Source organism: Drosophila subobscura, chromosome U (genome assembly GCF_008121235.1).
Source record: "Drosophila subobscura isolate 14011-0131.10 chromosome U, UCBerk_Dsub_1.0, whole genome shotgun sequence".
Classification (NCBI taxonomy): Eukaryota; Metazoa; Arthropoda; class Insecta; order Diptera; family Drosophilidae; genus Drosophila; species Drosophila subobscura.
In genome coordinates this window covers 13161141-13182189 of record NC_048534.1, presented here as the reverse complement: position 1 = coordinate 13182189, position 21049 = coordinate 13161141, and the positions used below count along the sequence as shown (strand labels likewise).

General features: G+C 50.0%; 10 protein-coding genes across 10 annotated transcripts; 4 read left to right on the top strand and 6 right to left on the bottom strand.

Moving 5' to 3' along the window:
- The first annotated feature begins 229 nt into the window (after nucleotides 1–229).
- Nucleotides 230–1894, top strand: LOC117902219 (GDP-mannose 4,6 dehydratase). Its single transcript, XM_034813452.1, has 3 exons — nucleotides 230–481; nucleotides 575–1010; nucleotides 1065–1894. Exons 1-3 carry the CDS (start codon nucleotides 335–337, stop codon nucleotides 1643–1645), a joined length of 1164 nt encoding a protein of 387 aa, XP_034669343.1. The 5' UTR covers nucleotides 230–334; the 3' UTR covers nucleotides 1646–1894.
- Nucleotides 1895–1952: 58 nt separating this feature from the next.
- Nucleotides 1953–3243, bottom strand: LOC117902222 (39S ribosomal protein L28, mitochondrial). The gene is made up of 3 exons (XM_034813455.1): nucleotides 3085–3243; nucleotides 2155–2972; nucleotides 1953–2095 (listed from the first exon to the last, which is right to left on the bottom strand). Exons 1-3 carry the CDS (start codon nucleotides 3103–3105, stop codon nucleotides 2029–2031), a joined length of 906 nt encoding a protein of 301 aa, XP_034669346.1. The 5' UTR covers nucleotides 3106–3243; the 3' UTR covers nucleotides 1953–2028.
- Nucleotides 3244–3502: 259 nt separating this feature from the next.
- Nucleotides 3503–4195, top strand: LOC117902228 (DAZ-associated protein 2). The gene is made up of 2 exons (XM_034813462.1): nucleotides 3503–3661; nucleotides 3725–4195. Exons 1-2 carry the CDS (start codon nucleotides 3575–3577, stop codon nucleotides 4115–4117), a joined length of 480 nt encoding a protein of 159 aa, XP_034669353.1. The 5' UTR covers nucleotides 3503–3574; the 3' UTR covers nucleotides 4118–4195.
- On the bottom strand, nucleotides 4188–5672 carry LOC117902221 (eukaryotic translation initiation factor 3 subunit I). The gene is made up of 3 exons (XM_034813454.1): nucleotides 5538–5672; nucleotides 4872–5361; nucleotides 4188–4811 (listed from the first exon to the last, which is right to left on the bottom strand). The coding sequence occupies exons 1-3, from the start codon at nucleotides 5538–5540 to the stop codon at nucleotides 4324–4326; spliced, it is 981 nt and encodes a 326-aa protein (XP_034669345.1). The 5' UTR covers nucleotides 5541–5672; the 3' UTR covers nucleotides 4188–4323.
- Nucleotides 5673–5735: 63 nt separating this feature from the next.
- On the bottom strand, nucleotides 5736–6717 carry LOC117902223 (protein SCO1 homolog, mitochondrial). The gene is made up of 2 exons (XM_034813456.1): nucleotides 6223–6717; nucleotides 5736–6159 (listed from the first exon to the last, which is right to left on the bottom strand). The coding sequence occupies exons 1-2, from the start codon at nucleotides 6623–6625 to the stop codon at nucleotides 5798–5800; spliced, it is 765 nt and encodes a 254-aa protein (XP_034669347.1). The 5' UTR covers nucleotides 6626–6717; the 3' UTR covers nucleotides 5736–5797.
- A 52-nt stretch (nucleotides 6718–6769) lies between these two features.
- Nucleotides 6770–7992, top strand: LOC117902220 (DNA-directed RNA polymerases I and III subunit RPAC1). The gene is made up of 2 exons (XM_034813453.1): nucleotides 6770–6980; nucleotides 7046–7992. The coding sequence occupies exons 1-2, from the start codon at nucleotides 6841–6843 to the stop codon at nucleotides 7905–7907; spliced, it is 1002 nt and encodes a 333-aa protein (XP_034669344.1). The 5' UTR covers nucleotides 6770–6840; the 3' UTR covers nucleotides 7908–7992.
- On the bottom strand, nucleotides 7881–8998 carry LOC117902224. Its single transcript, XM_034813457.1, has 2 exons — nucleotides 8583–8998; nucleotides 7881–8493 (listed from the first exon to the last, which is right to left on the bottom strand). Exons 1-2 carry the CDS (start codon nucleotides 8838–8840, stop codon nucleotides 7990–7992), a joined length of 762 nt encoding a protein of 253 aa, XP_034669348.1. The 5' UTR covers nucleotides 8841–8998; the 3' UTR covers nucleotides 7881–7989.
- A 159-nt stretch (nucleotides 8999–9157) lies between these two features.
- LOC117902215 (KIF-binding protein) lies at nucleotides 9158–11399 on the top strand. Its single transcript, XM_034813441.1, has one exon. It carries the CDS (start codon nucleotides 9533–9535, stop codon nucleotides 11312–11314), a length of 1782 nt encoding a protein of 593 aa, XP_034669332.1. The 5' UTR covers nucleotides 9158–9532; the 3' UTR covers nucleotides 11315–11399.
- Nucleotides 11339–18208, bottom strand: LOC117902210 (cilia- and flagella-associated protein 44). Its single transcript, XM_034813429.1, has 10 exons — nucleotides 18033–18208; nucleotides 17812–17974; nucleotides 15939–17755; nucleotides 15224–15874; nucleotides 15058–15165; nucleotides 13169–14789; nucleotides 12691–13113; nucleotides 12408–12632; nucleotides 12029–12346; nucleotides 11339–11973 (listed from the first exon to the last, which is right to left on the bottom strand). Exons 1-10 carry the CDS (start codon nucleotides 18137–18139, stop codon nucleotides 11389–11391), a joined length of 6018 nt encoding a protein of 2005 aa, XP_034669320.1. The 5' UTR covers nucleotides 18140–18208; the 3' UTR covers nucleotides 11339–11388.
- A 26-nt stretch (nucleotides 18209–18234) lies between these two features.
- LOC117902214 (SWI/SNF-related matrix-associated actin-dependent regulator of chromatin subfamily A-like protein 1) lies at nucleotides 18235–20956 on the bottom strand. Its single transcript, XM_034813440.1, has 7 exons — nucleotides 20164–20956; nucleotides 19619–20109; nucleotides 19408–19558; nucleotides 19176–19340; nucleotides 18834–19116; nucleotides 18577–18771; nucleotides 18235–18520 (listed from the first exon to the last, which is right to left on the bottom strand). Exons 1-7 carry the CDS (start codon nucleotides 20907–20909, stop codon nucleotides 18311–18313), a joined length of 2241 nt encoding a protein of 746 aa, XP_034669331.1. The 5' UTR covers nucleotides 20910–20956; the 3' UTR covers nucleotides 18235–18310.
- Nucleotides 20957–21049: the final 93 nt, after the last annotated feature.

Sequence of the window (21049 nt, the reverse complement as noted above, 5' to 3'; positions counted from 1 at the left end):
TGCGCTTACACGTAACTTTAAGGAATAACAGCCTAAAAAGACTGACTGCTTAGCTTATTTTAGTAACTTATTAATCAATATGATCCTTTTTTGGTATATTATTTTGTTATATAAAAATAAGTAATATACCTTCGTATGCCAAGGTATAAACAAGAAAATTGCACACATCTAGAACCACTGTGAGTGTCCAGGCAACACAAGTCTGGCCACTTTTCGGGGATGGCAACGCTGTGCACAATAGATAAAACAGAATTGTTTACACTACGCTACGCCTACGTCGACGTGAAAACCGAGAATTAGGGCTTAGTAAAACAATTAAACTTCTTCAATTAACATGTCGAGGTGCGATGGGGCCAGTGGAAGCAAGAAACCACGATCGGAGAGCAACAGCAGCAAGGACTTAAATGGATCGGCGGACGGCACTGGGGATGGAGGCGTATCTCGTGATAAAGTGGCGCTGATAACCGGCATAACGGGCCAGGTGTGTAACCAATTGCCAATTTATTAGTCAGAATTCAGCAACCAGCACCTGCCTACGTGTTAAAAACATTTTCCGCTTACTCTACCTCCCTAGGATGGCTCATACTTGGCAGAGTTCCTGCTCAAGAAGGACTATGAAGTGCATGGGATTATCAGGCGGGCCAGCACCTTTAATACTACACGCATTGAGCACCTCTATGCTGATCCCAAGGCGCACAAGGGCGGAAAGATGAAGCTCCATTATGGGGACATGACGGACAGCAGTAGCCTGGTGAAGATTATCAACATGGTAAAGCCCACAGAGATCTATAACTTGGCAGCACAATCACACGTGAAAGTATCCTTCGATTTGAGTGAATATACGGCCGAAGTGGATGCCGTAGGCACGCTACGCATCCTCGATGCCATCCGCACATGTGGTATCGAGAAGCTTGTGCGGTTCTATCAGGCATCCACGTCGGAGCTGTATGGTAAAGTCGTGGAGACGCCACAGAATGAGCAGACCCCGTTCTATCCAAGGTCGCCTTATGGTGAGAAATCGAAATAAGTCCAATCGATTCCAGTCTAAACTCTTGTTCCTACAGCCTGCGCCAAGATGTACGGCTTTTGGATAGTCATCAACTACAGGGAGGCCTACAACATGTACGCATGCAATGGAATCCTCTTCAATCACGAGAGTCCGAGGCGCGGGGAGAATTTTGTTACCAGAAAGATCACGCGAAGCGTTGCAAAGATTCTCCTGAACCAAATGGAGTACTTTGAGCTCGGAAACTTGGATTCGAAGCGCGATTGGGGGCACGCCAGTGACTACGTGGAGGCCATGTGGATGATGTTGCAGCGTGACAGCCCTTCGGATTATGTGATTGCCACCGGAGAGACTCACAGTGTGCGTGAGTTTGTTGAGGCCGCCTTCAAGCACATTGGACGCGAGATAACGTGGAAAGGCAGCGGCGTTGAGGAGGTAGGCATCGAAAGCAGCACCGACACTGTTCGCGTTCGCATAAACCCAAAGTATTTCCGACCCACGGAGGTGGACCTTCTGTTGGGAGATGCCTCGAAGGCCAAGCGTGAGCTCAACTGGACACCAAAGTGGAGTTTCCTGCAGCTCGTCAGCGACATGATGAATGCCGACATTGAGCTGATGAAGAAGAATCCCATTGCATAGAACAGAGCGGGGCCCACTCCCCCCTGGACTAGGACTGCAGCAAACGGCACAAAGCTCTCTGCCCCGCCCGTCCTTGCGGAGCTATAAATTATACATAAAATAGTCTTAGGAAGGTCATCAGTGCGTTGGATTTACAACTTGTATGTTCGTTCTCTGTGTTCTCTGTGGGATTTGCAATCATTCCTTTTTCTACTTTGCAGCGTACTTTCTGTTCTGTTTGTGATTATGTTTGTTTATGTATTCTTTTTTACCAAATATAACGAATATTTGCATTAAGTCAAGAATAAGTTTGTGGACTGGGATTTGAACTACGGAAACCACAAAATACGTTTTATTTTTTCCGAGTTGAACACAGATCAAAAACAAACAGAGTGGACGCGGCCTTAGGTCTCCTTCTTGCCGAATGGATTGATCTTCGACAGCCAATTGTTGGACGAGGGCGAGGATTCCCTGCAATGAAAAAAAATAAATATGAGAAAATGAATCAAGGACACTCAAACAATACTAACAGCTTGGTCAAAGCCTCAATATCCGCATCCTTGTGCTCGCTAGTCGCTGCCAGCACATCTGGTCTCTCCAGCTTGCCCGCTTCTCTGATGCCCGCTTCCCTGAGCTGTTCAATCAATTTACTACGAAACTCCACCTTGTGCGGCTTTACGATTTCCGCATCGCGCTGCTGCTGCTGCAGCTTACGAATGGCCTCCAGGTATGTGTGGCCATACCAATCGATTTCCTCGGGTGTATATGGCTCCAAGTACCGGCTGTATTCCTTGAGGACCTCCTTCTGGTGCTGAGGCTCGTCTGCCAAGGCGGGACAGCCTGCGTTGAGCGCTAGCAGAAGTTGACGCTTCAGCTTCAGGGCCAATGCCGAACGCAGGTCGCAGGCCAAATTCTTGAGCAGATAATGATCAAAGCCATGGCATTCATGAATCTGATCCAGAGTGCGCTCGGTAACAACTACGGAAATGTACTCGTTCAGCACCTGGCTGTGTACTACGGAGCGACGGAGCTGAGGCACCCAAAAGTGTGGAACGCGCCGCTTCGTCTGATTGCGCTTCTGGAAGCCCTTTATCACGGCCTCGCCACCCCAAATCCCTTGGTGCGACTCAGGGGTATCAATGAGGGGCAAAGGAATATCCTGTACCGGCTTAATGGCATTTGTGACCTCGTCGCGCTCCCACTCACTCTCCTTGGGTATATAATGCACCGCGGCTGGCTTCGTTAGCTTCCATTCCCGCCAAAACTTCTTGTAGGCATCGGGAAGCTGGGCTCCCAGACCCTTGTCAAAGCGACCTGGACGCCTCCAGCCATTCAACAGCTTTAAGCCCTACAAATGTAAAACATTTCTTAGAGTTAAAGTTTACGTTTACCAAGCTATTGCGTCACAGAAATGTGAAATACAGATGCGGGTTGCCTGAGAATTGGATATTTGCACTCACCTGTGGTGTGGCGTGCGCCATGGTTTAACTATATACAAATACCCGTTTTTGTATACTAAAAACTATGATAAACAGTCTTTATGATGAAATTTGTATTGAATTCTCAGATTTTGGCAGACCACGGCTCGCTTCCTCTTCCCGTTTAAAGGGAGCAGCTGTTTCCATGATTGTTTCGGTTGTTTAAAACATCGATATATCGAAATAATTAAAACAAAATTAAAAATTCGTACAGTTGAGTTTATTTAATCAGCGTAATTACCTTCCAGTGTGGTATCATGCAATGCATTTGACTTCTCAGAACCTTTACAACTTGTCCTTGTATTTGTCTGTGATTTTGTGGTTGAAGGTTTTCGAAATCTTGCGTTTGCTCTGAAACGATATATCGATGGTCGAAAAGCATCGTTCAATCGCGCAATTCTAAAACCATCGAATAGTCAGGCAGCCCTATCTGAATCACAAAAATAAAAAGTAAACAGACAAAGAAATATCAATGTCGAATCCTTCGAAAGGTAATCCTTTAAGTGAGGCGTCTGCTCCGTCTTACAAACACTGCAGTGCCGCGGACTCTGTTGCGATGGTACACAAGACATTCCACTCTTGATTGGAGAAATGTATACGATTTAATACGCTTTCTTTGCAGCGCGCCCCACCTCCCACGTATGAGGAGAGTCAGCGGAATAGTGGGGGAGGCTTTGGGCATCAGGCATCCTACACTGCGGCACCAGGGCAAAATCAGTATTACGGCATGATTAGTCATAATCAGCAGGGACCGGGGCCATTTAGTGCACAGCAAAGCCATGGGATGCCCGTTCATCACGGCACTGGCTATGGTCTGGCTGGGCCGAGCACTTCGGCTGGAGCCGCGGCCGCACACGTTCTTCAGTTGGATTCCCGAGCAGAGGTCAGGACCACTCCTTCGGGCTCTGTAGTTATTCCGCCGCCACCGCCTGGATGCCTGCCCACACCGGCACAGTGGGCGGCCATGCAGGGCCAGGCGGTGGTCTTGAAGCAAAAGAAGCGTTCCTTTTTCTGATTATGCAAAAACTACACATAAGAATGTAATCTGATGTTAATCCTAAATGTTACTTAATAAACGACGCGTCTTTCTTTTCGTTCTCGCGTATATTTGACAATTCTCTATGCACATGAACATGGCACCAGTGAATGAGGTGTGGATTAGGTCCCGTCTTCACTGGCAGCGCCTTCCCTCCACATAAATACTACAGACTATTGGGTGGATTACTCGAAAATGTTCTCAAAGTATGTACTATCGAATGTTTGGACACGCACGAAACCGTCTTCACCGCCCGAGGCGTAACTCTTGCCGTCCGGATGGAAGGCCAAACTGTTGATGGGACCGAAATGTCCCTTGAGACGGGCGAACTCCTCCTCATAGATCAGATGGAAGAAACGCGAATCGAATTTGCCAGCCTTTGTGGATGTTGTGGTCACCTCCATGGCATCCTGTCCTCCACCCAGCACAACGTGATCCAGAATTGGGCTTATGGCTGCTGAATTGACGGGTCGTTCCGTCTTGTAGGTTTTCAGGCACATCAGGGACTCGGAGTCGAACAGTTTGGCCGTGGTATCCCTGGAGGCGGTCACGAACATGGTGCCATCCTTGCTCAGCTGCATGTCGTTGATTCCAGCAGCGTGATCGCTGCCAGAGTCTACAACCTTCTGGCCCTTCCGAACGTCCCAGATGGCAATGTTGCCATTGTCGTGACCTATACAGAAATGCATATTATTTATTTAGGAACATCTCTCTGGAAGACCTGCAATCTAACCTGTAATGATGGTCTCATCCAAGGGACCCCACTGCATGGAAGTGATCTTCGATTCGGTCATGGGTATACGCAGAGTGGGCGTCTGTTCCGCCAAAGATGAGTCGGCATTGCGCACATCAATGATGAACAGCTCACAGTTCTGTCCCATGGCCTTGTCCGTGGAGTAGGCAGCCTGGTTTCCAGAGAAACTGAAATTGCTGGTACGCACCGACGACTTGGTGGGGATGGAGGCAATGATGGTGCCATATTCCACGTCCCAGAGTTTGGTTGTCATGTCACCCGCACCGGTGATCAGCTTCCTGCTTTCCCAGTCCACATCCAGGCACCAGACGGCGCCCTGATGCCCATCGTATGTGCCCAGGCGTTCGCCGTTCAGCGAGTACCATACATTGGGCTTCTGATCCTTCGAGCAGGAGAAGAGCAAATCTCCCTCCCGATTGTATTTGATCTGCGTTATGGAACGCTCGTGGCCTTGCAGCATCAACGGACGCTGTAAAGAGAATATTTTTGCAAATTTTAGCCAACAATGAACCGCCTTTTAAGGTTATGTTTTCCACCGAATCACAAAAGCCGTGATACCTATAATATAGGTTGCAATTCTTGCAATCCCCTTGCAAATAATTTTTAGAATTAAGCATTCGATCTGTTTTATCACTTATCACGCACCATTTTGTATTTATTATTAATTTATTGCGAGAAAACAATAATCTCTGCAACATCCACGCAGCACTACGAATCAAAAAGAGCTGCCAACCTGGCGTAAATGAAAACACCATGGAGCTAAGCTGCCAACTTGCTCTATTTTAGACCAAATTAAATTTGAATTTTTATTATTTACTTTTTGTTCTGTTGCTACAATTCTTGACAGCACAGCTATAAAGATAAAAACAAAGCTAACATTTTAATTTTGCAAGGTCTTGCCCAGCCTAGGTGAACCAACCCTTTTTGTTGAGCGAATTCCATTTGGCGATGTTGACCAGAATCGACGCCACACACTGCTCCTTATCCCTGTTCTGGCCGTAGTAATCGACAAACTCTCCGTCCGGGTTGACTAAATACATGATAATGGTGTGATCCACAATATAGTCGTTATCCTCGTCGCGTGGACCGGCACTGAAGTAAACGCGAAAGGCCTTGCACACATTTCGGATCTGGTCCACGGTGCCAGTTAGTCCCAGCAGCTTTGGTGAAAACTCCTTGACATATTTTCCGACCACTTCCTTGGAGTCACGCTCTGGATCCACTGTTATGAATATGGGCTGCACTGCCGGCGTCTGTGGGGACTTTTCTGTAATGCAATAACCAGGATTAATCATACTCAGCGTGTTGTTATTTTTATCTTTCTACCCACCGACTTCATCGACGACAGCCGCCATTTTCTCCAGTTCGTCGGGACAAATATCTGGACAGTTGGTGAAGCCAAAATAAATAAGCAGCCATTTTCCCAGAAATTCCTCTGATTTCCGCACTTGTCCTTGAGAGTCAACCAAGTCCCAACGCCCACCAATAGCTGCCTTGCCAAGTTGCCTCTTACGCTCCAACATTCGTGCCTCATCCTTCTCGCTCTTCACATAGAGCATGAAGCCCAGACCTCCGGCGCCCAGGACTCCAACAACAGCCAAGCCTTTCCACGATATCGGCCCCTTGCCCTTAACGGGATCTGGCGCGGCAGCAAAAGTACGTTGCGGGCGGAAGACGGGCTGCTGAACCAAGCGCCTACAGCTACCCAGCAAACGTTGTAAAGAACGTGACATCCTTTCAGGCCAATTTAGGGATTTTCAACTTTTACGTAAATCGGCTGGAGAATAAATCTCGCCGGTCCGTTTCTTATTCTTATTAAACTGACATTCGCAGCGGAATCCCAGCTGTTCGTAAACTGGTGCTGCCAACTTAATTTTGGTATATCTGCACTATTTTCGACTCAACACGTGCAGTAAATAGATTTGTTGTTTCCTAAATATTAGCTAAAATGTCCAGTACCAAGAGAAAGGAGCCGTTGCTGTACATGGAGGAGCATAGAGTCAAAGAGGATCCACAGGACTATGGACTGGCAGACGATGTGTTTAACATGGAAGTCTTTAAAAAGAAACTTCAAGTGGCCATCATTCGGTAAGAACAGAAAGCACTTTTGACTTCTGGTTCCCTAAGGCAGAATATGCACTTTGTTATTGCAGAAACGATGAGGACGGCTTGGAGTTTGACATGATAGGCGTGTATCCGGCCATAGCCAACGCCTTTCGCCGCTTGATGCTCAGTGAGGTGCCCAGCATGGCCATAGAGAAGGTGTACATCTATAACAACACTTCCATTATACAAGACGAAGTGCTGGCGCATCGTATGGGACTCCTGCCCTTGAAGGCCGACCCCAGGTTATTTGCCTATCGCACTGAAGAGAGCAGCGAGGCTGGAACCGAGCAGGATACTCTTGAGTACGAGCTTAAAGTCAAGTGTACCCGCCGCAAGGATGCCAGCAAAGATCAATCCAACTTTGATGACATCTACAAGAACCACAAGGTCTATTCGGGTCATTTAAAGTGGCTTCCCAAGGGAAAGCAGGCACAAATTTACAGCGAGAGCATGGTAAACTGCATTCACGAGGACATACTCATCGCACAACTGCGGCCAGGGCACGAGCTGGATTTGCGTTTGGTAGCTGTCAAGGGGCTGGGTAAAGACCATGCCAAGTTCTCGCCGGTGGCAACTGCCTACTATCGCCTATTGCCCCAGATCAAGCTGAATCGCGAGGTTTCCGGCAAGGATGCCTACTTGCTGCAGAGCTGCTTCTCGCCCGGTGTCATTGGAATCGATGAGAACGAGTGTGCCTATGTGAAAGACGCCCGCTACGACAGCTGCAGTCGCAATGTCTACCGCTATCCCCAGCTGGAGGACTCTGTGACACTGGGGCGTGTCCGAGATCATTATATATTCACAGTCGAGTCTGTGGGGTCTCTCAAGCCAGATGTGATCTTCCTGGAAGCTGTCAAAGTCTTAAAAAAGAAATGCCGCGCGTTTATAGACGAAATAGAAGCGGAATAGTTATTATTATTTAGCATTTGCAGTTTTCAATTATTCTACGTACATAAAAACATAAGAAAGATATACATAAAAATATGTAAGATTATGCAGAGCGTTTTGCTTCCCTACTGCGCTTAAGTATTGTAAGACGAAACTCGGTGAGGACCACCTGCAGGCGCTCTTGGCACATCAGAGCATCCTCCAGATCCATGTGGTTCAACTGCAGCGCCACACTCTTGCCGAACAAATCGAATTCGCTGATTATGTTTTCCTCGGGTATGCACACTTCCTGTATATCGTCCAGTCGCATCCCGTTATCATCTTCGTGCTTCGTATGCAACTCCTCGGCTTCCATCTCCTCGGTCACATTGTCGTAGTCCTGCTGCATCTCCGTACCGTCCACGTGTTCCGCTTCATATACATATTTCGTCTCCGGCGACTCGTTTCCGAGCAAATCGTCTAGTATGGAGTCATCGTTGGACACCATTTCCTGCTCCTCTATTTGCTCTATCTTTGCAGCGACCTTCATTTTTGGCTTGAATTTGGGCTTAGCCTTTGGTTTATGCTTCGCTTCGAAGGTAATGCCATGCTCGCTTTTAATCATATTCTGAAAGAGTTAGTGTTTGGAAAAAGTGATAGTTGTTTGTTTTTTTTGTTCCGCCATTGTTCTCGTTGTATGTGTTTGCTTATGCTCACCATTGATAGGAACGCGTTGCACTTAATGCTCTCCTGGTGCTTCCTGGTGTTGTGGTGCTGCTTGACGGAGGCCAACCTGGCCAACATATCCGCGTCGCATATTTGGCAATGAGCAGAATAACCGTCATTGCTTGGGCGCAGCCAACTCGAATACTCTGGGTTTCTTTCCCACTCGGCGCGATATCTCTGGTGGTACAGTCTCTTCACTTTGCCTTTAATGAGTCCGTCCTCACCGCGTTCGACCTTAGCTTTGTTCATTATTACTATCTAATTGCGTCAATATGAGTTCAAATAAGTTTAATATATTTCCTTTGAAATATGCGGTCGCGGCGCCAAAAATCCAACACAATATAAATCTATTTTTTGGTTGAATTTTCTGGTATATGGTATATTCGTGAAATATAAACTATGTTGAAAAAAAGAGTGCCTGTATATTGATAGGTAAAAATACCACACTTTCTTCAGCATATAAAAAGGCACGCCATTCTTGAAACGGTCACACTTAGAGACTCTAAACTATCGATAGACAAGCAATGATAGGGTAGTAACGATAGCCAGTCGACTGTAAGAAAAGTAATGTGTATTTGTGTTCAAGAAAGTAAATTCCCTGACCTTTCAGTAGCAGGAGAGGATTTCCCTGACCTTTCAGTAGCAGGAGAGGATTTCCCTGACCGTTTAGTCACAGGAGAGGATTTCCTTGCCAAGAAAGTCCCAAACCCGAACAAGCGGAGCGGGCAGGGCATAACTCACAATCTAACAATAACAACTCTTTTTTTAAGTAACTTTTTACAATATTCAACACAAAACTGAAGTACCTGGTCAATGCGGACTCATCTCTGCGACCAACCAAATTCGCTGTAGCGATTAAATATCAAAAAAAAAAAAAGTAAATATTCGCAAAATTGAGTAAAAAGTTACATTGCTACCGGTCATAGGAGCTTATAGTAGAAATGGGCATAGCAAAAGAGACACTGAGTGACTACAAGGAGCTGTACGAGAAGGCAAACAAGCTGGTGGAGGAGGAGAGTCGGGGGGATCCGCCCACAGATCCATTCCGTTCCCACTACCAAGCGCGCGATGTGCTAAAGGATTTGAAAAAGCAGCTGGACGATCAGATCATCTCCATTCGGGCCAGCGAGGAGGATGGCGGCAGTGATGACCTGTGCTACAAGTCCATGCTGGCATTCATCTGTAGAGATCTGGGGCGCATCCACGTGTACACGGAGGAGCTGTCTGAGGGTGAAAGCCTGCTGAAACGTTGCATAGAACTCACAGATCCGGTAAGGCAGTGTGCCGAAGGAATTATACCCTATCTGGGAGCGATCAACGAGCTCAGCCTTGTCTTTGCCACGAGGCAGGAGTACAGAAAGGCTGCGGATATGCTACTTAAGGCGGAGAAGAACTACGAAGAGTTCAAGGCCAGTGGCATTGTGGCCCTGGCCATAACGGATCTGTTCAGTCCGCCGGATGAAGGGGAAACAGCGTCTGGTCCAGTAGAGCTTGAAAAGCTCTACACCCTCTGTTGCTTCTACTTGGCCCAGATGTATGGTCATCTGGGTGAGCCGGAGAAGTCGGCCAGTTGCTGTCATCGCACACTGCGGCGGCAGCTGCAGTACAAGTCGTACGACGCCATTGACTTTGCCCTGAACACGGCCACTCTTTCGCAGTTCTACATTGGGGAGGAGCGCTTCAAGGAGGCACGGCATCACCTGGCCGCGGCCACTCTCGTCATGGCCGAGTACGAGATCAGCATGCTGACGCCAGAGATGAGCGAGCAGCAGCGCCAGGATACCACCGAGACCTTCAAGCATCGCTATGCCGATGTGGCTCGCTGCTGGGCCAAGTACGGGTTGTACTTGCTGCAGACATCAAAGAGTCGGCTGCTAAAGGACGACGACGACGACGATGAAGAGGCTCAAAAACTGGACAAGGCCACTCAGCATCTGCGGCTGACAGAGGATGATTTCAGGTTCCCGGATCTGGATTTGACAGCCTGCGAGAGCCGTATTAGCTGTGATTATTGCCTGATCTTCGATGATGCCAAACTCGTGTTTCATTTTGTAAACGAATGGCTGGACATAGCAAAGGACTACTATAAGGCAGAGACAGAGGCCACAGAGTACTCCAAGATAATGCAGGACTACGCGGAGGCCTACGAGCACATAGCATTCTTCGAGGAGAATCCCGAGAATCAGGCCAAGATGCAGAAGAGACGCGCCAAGTATCTGGAGGACCTCATCGATCTGCTCGATCCCATCTTCTACATGAAGATCTGCCGGGAGTGCTGGTACGGTGCCGGCACGGCACATGCGGCTGTCCTGGACGTCCGTCTAGACATCATCAGGGAGAAGCCAACACCTTCCCCAGACGAAATCAAGAAGGTCAACCAAAGCTGCATGAAAGCCATCAAACACTTTGAGAGCTACGTGAAGTCCTACCTGGCAGCGCCCAACAGCGAGGAGTGGCGCAGCAGCATGGATGTGGAAGAGCAGCGCACCATGCTGTACGCCCATTTCCACATTGGCCGCATCTTCTACAAGCTGATCAGCGCCCATCCTCTGCAGCAGCTGGAGCACCTCAACAGCTGTCACACCTACTACAAGCGCTTCATCGCCGGCTGTGAGCTGTACAAGGAGGCGGCCGTGCCGCTGCATGGTGAGGTTGGTGTGGTGCGCGAAATGCTGGAGCTGCTTCCACTCAAGATGAACACGGTGAAGGCGAGGTTGTCGTAAATATCCACAATTCCAAGATAATTATTTATTTAAAATGCATTTCCAAAAGCTTTATAGTCCAATAAAACGCTGCACTAAAAGGGTAGCCCACTGCCCGACGATTTCTTGCTGGCAATGCGCACCGACATGGGCGACTCGCAGCTGGGAGGCTTGTACTGGCGGCGCTTGATCAGGTCTCGCTGGATATTGCCGCCCAGCTTGCGCACGGGAACGGCCGTGATGCCGTCCAGCAGATTCTCCTTGGCATGCTGCAGCGTACTAGCGATCAGTTTTTCCACGTTGATGGCACGCGGATCCACCATCGGCTCACGCTCCAGAATGTCCACAATGATGCGCAATGTCTCGTCCGACAGGAACTCTTCCAGTGGCAGCACCTCGATCAGCTCCTTGAACATGTGCGACACAATGAAGTGAGTGCGATTAACGACGTCCGCATCGCCCAGATGAACGTGTGCGCACAGCGAGTCCTTGGCATGGTCAAATATGCCCGAGATCAGCTCCTCGGTGTTCACATCGCTGCGCTCGTAGTCGAAGACGGCCACCACCTCGCTGAACAGTTTTCGCAGCTCATCGGCGCTGATGTGAATGAAATACTTCTTGGGCACAATCGTCTGCAGGTGATCCGTGATGCACTCTGCAATGCGATCCGTGTACCTGCCCTGAAAGCGGAAATTCACTCAAATTTGTAGCCTGAAACCTGAGACTAGATCTTACCTGGAAACTGTAGGCCGCCTGGCAGAGGTACAGCGAGGCCCGATGTGAGAATTTTCTCACATTCTCGGCGCTTGTGCTGCGGCCAAAGAAGCGATTGAAGCTCTTCTGCACGATGGTGTGCACGCGGTCCATTATGAAGTCATCTGGCATGGGCGGCAGCATGTAGGCATCCACATTTAGTATGGCTGGACACACGAGAGCTTCGTCGTTGGGCAGCAGTTCGCTGGTCACCTGCGGCTCCTGAGTGGCATCCGTCTCGTTGTTGATCTGCAGCGGCTTTGACTTGAGCCGCAGGGCACAGATCTCCCGCTCCAAGCACTGAGGGATGCAGAGGGGATTGAATGTAGACTGCTTTGTGTAAGGGAATACCCTGGCGTACCTCAATCTGCTGCAGCAGCGACTTCTCAATGCCCATCAGCTTCTCGATGTCGTAGGATAAATTGAGCACTTGCGGCCTGGTCCATTTGGCGTAGTTGCGCTCCTGGATGTCCAGAATAATGCCCAGAATATTCTTCTCCTCGCGCAGCACCGTGAGTATGTTGAGTTTCTCGGTGTTGTTTTGCGTTTCCTGGATCAGCTCCTCCTCGCAGCGGCTGAGCTCTCGCTGTGTGGGAAAGGGATGCAGTACTCGAAAAGTAAGTGTAGATCCAGTCAGAACTCACCTGTCTTTCCAACAGCTCCAGCTCGAGCGCCTTTAGCTCTTGCTCGGCCGTGGTTTCCAGATCAAAGACGTAACGCCTCAGCACCTCCTCCTCCAGCTCATCGAGTTGGATAATCAGGCCAAACTTCTTCATCATGGCCTGTTTGATTTCCTCCTCGAGTCGCGTGATTTCATACCTCATGAACTTGATGTCTGTGTTCATGCGTCGCAGGTGAACAATGTTGATGCGGTGCCAGCGGCGCGTGGCCAGGGTCTCCTCGTTCAGCTTGTCCGCCCGTCGACGAAGATCCAGCAGCATGTTAGCATCGAAGAGTATGGCCTTGGAGAGATCGCGGTAGTCGTCGCCCTCGTAGAAGTGCTGCAACTGATCCATGCGCAGAATGGCACTCAGCTTCACCTTGTTGATCTCCTGTTGTCTTTGGCGCTGCAAAAGGTACGAGAAATTATTATTTATCATATCAAATCTATATCGAACTTACTCTAAATTCCAGCAGGGCATTCTTCTCGCTCTGATACATTTCCTCGTGGTACTTCATCTTGATCTGCATCTCGGCTATCTGTGTGCGCTTCATGTCCACTTCACGATTCAGTTCCATGCTTGAGCGCTCAAGTTCGTGGCGTTCGGACCGCATGACGAAGGCCAGCTCGTAGAGCGGACGTTCCAGGCCAGAGGGACAGGTGTCCTCATCCAGTCGTATGGTGGTCATGTCCAGCGAGTCCAGACTCTTCGTTTCGGCCTGCTCTTCCTCGCTGGAGGACGACGACTCGGAGGATGATGAGGTGGACTCGTCGTCGCCTCTTATCCGTTTGGGCGGACGCCATTTCTTCTTGAAGATGCGTCGCAGGAAATCGAAGAACTTGTGACCCTTGGCAGTGCTTAGGAAAGTCAACCGGAGGGCGGAAATCTGCTCGGTCAGCTTGTCGATGTTCTTGCGCAGCTCGTCCAGCTGCCGGTTTGTGGCGTTGATCACCAGCTGGAGCTCGTTGCGAGTGTTCATGGCTAACTTGGCGTTCTGGAGCAGCTGGTTCTCGATCTCCTCGCTGTCACGGAGTATGTAGAGCTCCTGGTTGAGGCTGATCAGGAAGGAGGCCATGAACTCGGCCTCCATCTTGACGTGGAAGCGCTTGACGTGCAGCTTCTCGAGTTCCTTGTCGAACAATCGCACCTCCTCCTGGATCTCCGCCCGAATGGCAGCCTGCTCGAACAGGAGCTCCCGCAGCCAGCGATGCCGCAGTTCCAGCATCATCGGCGAGTTGCCCTCTTCGTTTCGCTCGAAGTACGCGGCATCACTGGGCGGCGGCAGCTGCTGCAGCTCCTCGCTTAGCTCGGCATTCGACAAGGTCTGCCCCAACATAGATATCTGCAGCGCTTCGTATATGATTGACTCTTTCAGCTCTTGCGTATTCATGTTGGCCGCGGTTTGAATGCTACCAGACAAGGAGAGTTTCTCCGCTTTCAGGGAGTCCATCACCTCCTCCACGCTGCGCTCCAAGTGCAGAATATCATCGATATTCACCCCGCAGCCCGGTTGGAAGTGCTCGATTAGATTCAACTCCGGATACTCCGAGTCCATGTCCACTTCGTGAATGGGTTCTAGATGAAGTCGATCCTTTGCCGGCATATACTGATGGATGACATCGAGGCGGTCCCTCTTCTTGCGAATGGACTCCAGCAGCTCCTTCTTGCGTTCCCTCATTGCCAGCACCAGCTGATTGAATCTGTTCACCAGCTCGAAGTGCCGCTCCCGACACTCTACGATTTCTATGTACTTGTAGGTCAGCGTCTCCGTCGACTTAGGCTCGTAGTCTGCCCCGATCTTCAGCTTGTAGTCGCCCAGGCTGCGCATTGCCTCCTCGATCTTGGCGTCGTCATCGGGATGGTTCCGATTCGGGTCGGGCTTCTGTCGCTCCAACTTATCCCAGTCGAAGATGCGTCGAATTTCGTATAGCTGACGCTTGCGAAAGCGCAGCAGAAGGCGCATCATTTTCTTGCTAAAACGCGGCGTTATGCTGCGAGGATCACGTCCAAAGAAGAAGCTCTCCGGCGGTGGCTCCTTAATCGAATCGTCCTTCTCCTCGGCCGCAACCAGATCTTGAAGACTGTCAAACGGGGATGTCATTAGGTGATGGGCAATACGGGTCAGTGGACATCTAAGTGCATTGTGCGTCTTTGTGTCTTATAAACTATTAAAAATTCAAATCTTTAAGTGCAGTTGGTCTCTAAGCAGACTAGATATAAAATCTGGCTTACACTTCGGGCTGTTCCGCGATGCGGTCCTGTCTGTGTAGGCTGCATGTCGAAGATGGCAAAAGATTTATGTTTGTGTGGCCGAAAGACAAGTGTGGCGAGTCCGGTCCCCATACTTACCCCAGATCGTGCTCCTGCTTTAGCCGCTCTTCAATGTCCCGCTTGATTTGCTCGAAATCCTCGCCGAGAGCTTGCAGGCGAAAGGTTGCAATGCCCGAAATGCGGGAGCTGTCACGAGAGAAACGTTGAGTTCAGGCAATGCCAGAACAGTTCTGGCTTAACTCACCGCAAGGAGGAGACTGTGAAGGGTACATGGTCGAGCTCCTTTAGGAAGTGAGTGTACAACTTGGAGTGGCCCACCTGAGCGTACTCCAAGTCGTAGGCTAAATCCTCGCGCACATCATCGAGCTCTGCCTGGAGCTCCTCGCGTATCTGCTGCGTAATGCGATCGTCTAGCAGCAAGTCAGTGTCCTTGGCCCGCAGTCCGAGCGGGAGATCCTCGTTGCGTCTGACAATTTCAAAGTATTCGCTCTGCAGGGACCCAATCTTGGCCAGAACAGCGCGATCATGTGCCTCAGCCGCCTCCTGTTGGCGCTGGAGTTCGGCATTGATTTTCTCTTGCTCCAGGGAAGGTGTCTCCGGATCGATGATGTCCTCGGGCTCCGCCACTGCTGCGGGCAGTGCAGGCAGCTCCGCCAACAGTTCGTTCTTGACAATCCGTTTCTCCCCGTTCCACTTGTAGAGAAAGACATTGCCGTCGTGGCCAATGGACAGCAAGTGCTCCCCGTTGTAGCTGGTCTGGATGCTGGGAATGATGCCCTTCAGCGCATCGTGCATGGGATACACGCGATACTCGGAGAGATCCGTAAAATTGTCAGGATTCAGCCGATTGATGCGCAGTCGTCCGTTGACAAGACCAAAGATCAAGTACTCATCGCTGTGGGTGAACAGAATGAAGAGTTAGAAGCAGTTCTCGCAGTCATTCTGCGACGATAACTCACATAATGCAGTACGAGTGAATCTCCAGATCATCTGCATCCTCTATCATGGTGCTGTAGGTGGGTTCGGCAGCCCCAAACTCAAGCTCGTAAATGTAGCCAGCATCGTAGCCCGACATGGACACCCAGATGGTGTCGCGAATCGTGTAGCGCAGCCAAATTATGGCACTGGGAACTGTGGGTATGTGTAGCGGCTCCTCCTCCTCGTCCGGCTCTGAGTCGGCCAGGGCCGATTCCATATCGATCTGCAGCCCCGGATTGGCCTTCTTCAGCTTCTCGATCTCCCACATTTTTCTCTCCCGCTTGCGCTCCTTCCGCTTCTTAATCTTTTCCCTTCGGATATCCCGGCGGAGGCGGCTCTTTACAGACACAAAGCGGGTGCTGCGCAGTCGCGACTGCTCCGTGATGTTGTAGCTCAGATAGGTCTCCTCCTCGGTGACCGCTGTGCGTATGTCATACTCGAACACCTCGCCCGTCTTGCAGCCAATGAGCACCACGTTGGGGTCCGCTTTGTGCCAGTAGAAGCAATTCGGAACAGCCGCAAGCTCCACGAATCCCAGCGGCTTAAGGCTCACCAAATCGTACTCATCCCGGCCCAGCTGGTAGATGAAGATGCTCTTGTCGGCGGCCCCGCTTAGCAGTAGAGAGCTGCGCCGATTGATGGTCAGACGAGTGATGGGCGAGGTGTGTGCCTTGAAAGCGCGCACACGGTTCAGGGCTGGCCGTTTGGGGTTGCTCAGGTCGAGAAAGAGCTGGCGAAGGATGCCGTCCCCGAAGCCTGCCACCAGCTCTGTGCCATGCGCAGAGATCTGTGTGTCAAACCAGAGAAAGTCCACGCCGCCAGCAGCGAACTGCTTCTCCAGCAGCAGACGCCGCTGCTCGTAGTCATAGACGAAGATCTTCCCACACTCGGAGAGGGCGAGGAAATGTGGCGAGACGGGGGACATCTGGGCGGCCAGGACCCTGCCGCCAATGCAGGAGTACAGCTGGCGGGGCTTCTGGGGCACGTCGTAGGTGTTGATGTCACAGAACCAAATGCCGCCCTTGCCATCCTGCGCGTAGTGCGTAAAATCCATCTCGTCGAAGGGCATAATCTTCTGCATGCAGCGCAGCTCCACTTCGGCTATCTTGAATTCGTAGATGGGATCGATTTCCACGAAGAGATCATCCTCCGGTGGATCTGCCAAGTCAACTGTTTCCCAGTACCAGACGCGCACGTATCCATCCATTCCCACCGTGGTCACCTCGCCGTTCTTCATGGTTATGCGGGTGATGGGCTTGGTGTGGCACGGCTTGCGGCCCTTGCGGCACACCTCGAACTTGATCAGGCCCGCCTGCCACAGCAGCATGTTGCCCCAGTCGCAGCCGGAGATCACGTTCTCGTCTGGCAGCATGTACATGGCGTAAATGTCACTGAAGTCCGTCTTGCCGAAGCGGCCCAGGTCGCCCTTCAGCTTCAGGCCCGTGAATGTGTTGGCCATCTTCCAGAACTTGATGTGGCTCAGGCCGGAGGAGCACAGCAGGATGGGATTGTACACGGAAAAGTGCACAAAGAGAATGTCGCTCTGAAACGACTTGGCGCGCAGAATTACTTCAGCCTTCTCCCAGCGCCAAATGGTGATGATGAAGTCCGGATATCCCGCCTGAGAGGCGAACAGATCGCCCGTCGAATTGTAAGATCCTGCCGTGAAGCAGGCCTTTGCCGCATTCAACAGCTTCACGCGCACATTCTGTGAGGGATGCTCGTAGATGTATATCGTGGGCTTGGGTCCATTCTCGCCCACTGTGTAGAGGTTCTGGTAGTCGGGATGCTCATTTTTCTGCAAGCCATAAGCAAATAAATTTAAATGGAATGAGGGCACGCCTGAGAACTCACTGTTATGAAGCCAATGCCGCAGCCAGAGACTGTCTCCTGGAATGTAACCTCCTGCCGTGAGATGCTGAAGCTGTGCAGATAATTACCGGAGGCAAATATCAGCGTATCCGGATCGACCAGCACCAGGTTGAACAGCCGCTTGCAGTTGTATCCAAAGGAGTGCCTGACAGAGGGTGAAATTTCATTATCGAATTAGTTTTATGCGGTAGCCTCTCGCTTACTCCAAAGTGATGATGTCCTGCCGGAAAGATATGTCCTGCTCCTCCAGCAGTTCCTCCTCCTCGCCCAGAAGTTCGTAGTCTTCGTCAGCCACCTGTGAACTATCCATTTTCTCATAGGCAAAACTTTATTTTTGATCAACTTTTATAAGCTGGCTTCAACAATTTTTGTTTTTTGTTTGTCTGTTGCCAGGGGCGTGGAGCCTTTAACGTGTATGGCAACAGTTTATTCAATAATCTAGACAATAATTTATTTGTATAATTCCACAGCTCTCTAAACATTAAATATCCAAATCCAATAAAGCTTCATCATCGCCATCGTCTTTGAAGAAATCCGCAAAACCCGATTCGGCACGGACTTCCTTTGGTTTGTTCTCGATTCCGCTGTTGGTGCTCGTTGGAGCTGGCGTTAGGAACTGCTTGATGGTGCCCTTTATGGACTCTGTCGATTGTTTTTTGGCAGGCGAGAAGTAATGCTCAATTTTGTTGGACTATAAAAGTGAGAAATTAGATCTTGTACTCAGTTAAATGCTTCCATTAAATTCACCGAGGTGGGGGCCATTGTGTGGGTGCCTTGCTGCAGGTTCTCCGCAAAGATTCCCACCTTGCTTAGGACTTTCTGTTTGTTTATTAGCATCTTCCAAATGATGTCATCGGCCGTTTGATTAGCGATTAGATAACGACAAATCACCGTCTTGGTCTGGCCAATACGATGCGCACGACTTTCGGCCTGTGCGAGTGTCTGAAAGGCATACAAAAATCAGCGATTAATGATTCGATGGCTAACCTACGATCATAACTCACACTTGGGTTCCAGTCTAGCTCTGCAAAGACTATGAGTTCGGCAGCGGTCAGGGTGATGCCAGCATTGCAGGCCTTCAGTGAGAGCACAGCCACCTGGCAGCTGCTTTTATTCTGGAAGGCGGATATCATGTCTGCCCTGAGATCGCTGCGCGTTTGCCCATCGATGCGAATGTGCTGCACACGAAGCGCACCGAGGCAATCGCTAATTGCGTCCATCATGACCCGATGATGGGCAAACACAATGAATTTCTTTTGCTCCTTGACAAGCGACTTGAGGTAGGCACTAAAAACGGAGGAGAAGCTATACAAATGCTTCACTTCTTGCATGCCAAGAGAAGTTACCAAACAGCCCGGGCTTTGACCTCCGCGGTGCGTGCATAGAAACGCAGTAGAATCTCCTCCATGACTTTGCCTTTGCTGCTTTGAAGCTCCTTGTTCATGGCATCCAAATTGGTCTTGGTTTCGTCATTGGTAAAAATTAAAGACGCGTCTAGGGTAACTGTTTCCCTGAGGATAAATAAACGGATTAACAACTGTTTGTTTAGTGGATATTGTAGGCCTGTGATTTACGCACCGATTCTTTTCAGCCAGCTGTGGTAGCACCTCAGACTTCGTGCGTCGCAGCATGTACTTGAGTGTGAGTATTACCTTGAGTTCTTCCAAATTTGATTGTCCATTGGCGTCCCAGCCAAACTGCGATTGCTTGCCATCACAGTAGCGCGTAGCTGCAAAAGAGTTGAGCCCCTTAAATAGCCAAAGAATATACACAGATCTGTGTTACTTACAGAACTCCTTGAAGCTCATGAATTTGCCATCGACCATTTGCAGCTGCGTGAACAGTTCCACGGGACGTGAGAGAGCTGGGGTGCCCGACAGCAGAACAACGCGCTTGGCCTGATCCGTGAGCCGCTTGGCCACCGCCGTGCACTTGGCCTTGCTGTTCTTTAGGGTGTGCGACTCGTCAAAGATGATGAAGCCGTACTTGCGCTGATACAACTTGTCAATGTGTCGCTCCATCATGTTGTAGCTGGTGATCAGCACCTGGGCATCGCCGACATACTGCTGATTGTTGTTGAGTACCTGAATGTAGTGCAGTGGCACTTTGGGCAGCAGCTCTGTTATGTGCACAGCCCAACTATCGCGCGTGGAGGCCGTTGTGCAAACCAGCAGGGGCCAATCCTCCTTGTAGTAGTCGGCCACAGCCAGAGCTTGGTAGGTCTTGCCTAAGCCCATTTCATCACAGATCATAATGCGTCCCTTTTGTGCAATCGCGAAGCTAAAACGAAATTGAGTCAGAATGTATGATCTCACGCATATCTGTCATACTAACCACACTCCTTCCTGTTGGAAGGGCATCAGCCTGTCCGCCAGCTTGGGCTCTATGGACGCCAGCACGCTACACTCCAGAGTCTTGGCCGGCTGCCGACAAAGGTCGAGAATCTTCTTAGGTATGGCGTTAATGGTTACATGGGGCTTTAGATCTGCAACATGTGTTTGCAACAATTGGTAATCCTTCAAATCAAAGCTCCAGAGACGTGTGTTGCTGTCGTAGGATCTGGTGGGCATGTTCTTGAACACGGCAATCAGTTTTTCGTGATAGCCCGAAGTTCGAGCTTCAAATCGGTGCGCACTTATCATATAAAGACTACAGGTTATGGAGTTCACAAACACACCAGCCAATGGCTTTTCCTTCTCCTCACCGAGGGACAACTTGGGCTCGTGTTTTCTCACCCTGTCCCCGCCGTTTGGGCGCTGATATGGATGGGCGTCTGCGCGGCCCTGTTCCCGCGCAGACGTTTGCTTGATAGCTTTGAGCGCATTTAAAAAGGATGAGCTCTTATTGTCGCTCGCTGCTGCGATGGACGTTGTAGCAGCTCTGCTGTTATTTTCCCCCGCTGGTGGCGATCTGTAGAAGTTAAGTGGAGACTTCGAGGCCAGCTGGGAAGGATTTTTTGTTTGTTGCTGTGCACTTGCAGACGGAGCCTTGCAGTTGACGAGCTGTGATTTCTTGGCTTGTAGCTTGGCCAAGGCAGCGCGCTTCTTTTCTGCTATTTCAACAGAGCTGCAAGTGGACATACTAAACAAATTAAATAATTTAAGTAGAAACAAATGGTAAGGCAAAATCGGTTTGAATCAGTGTGACCGCGGACCTATCGAACTTAATCCACGTGACCCCGCTCTAATTATACAGTTGAGCCTCTCGTGGTAAACCGCGG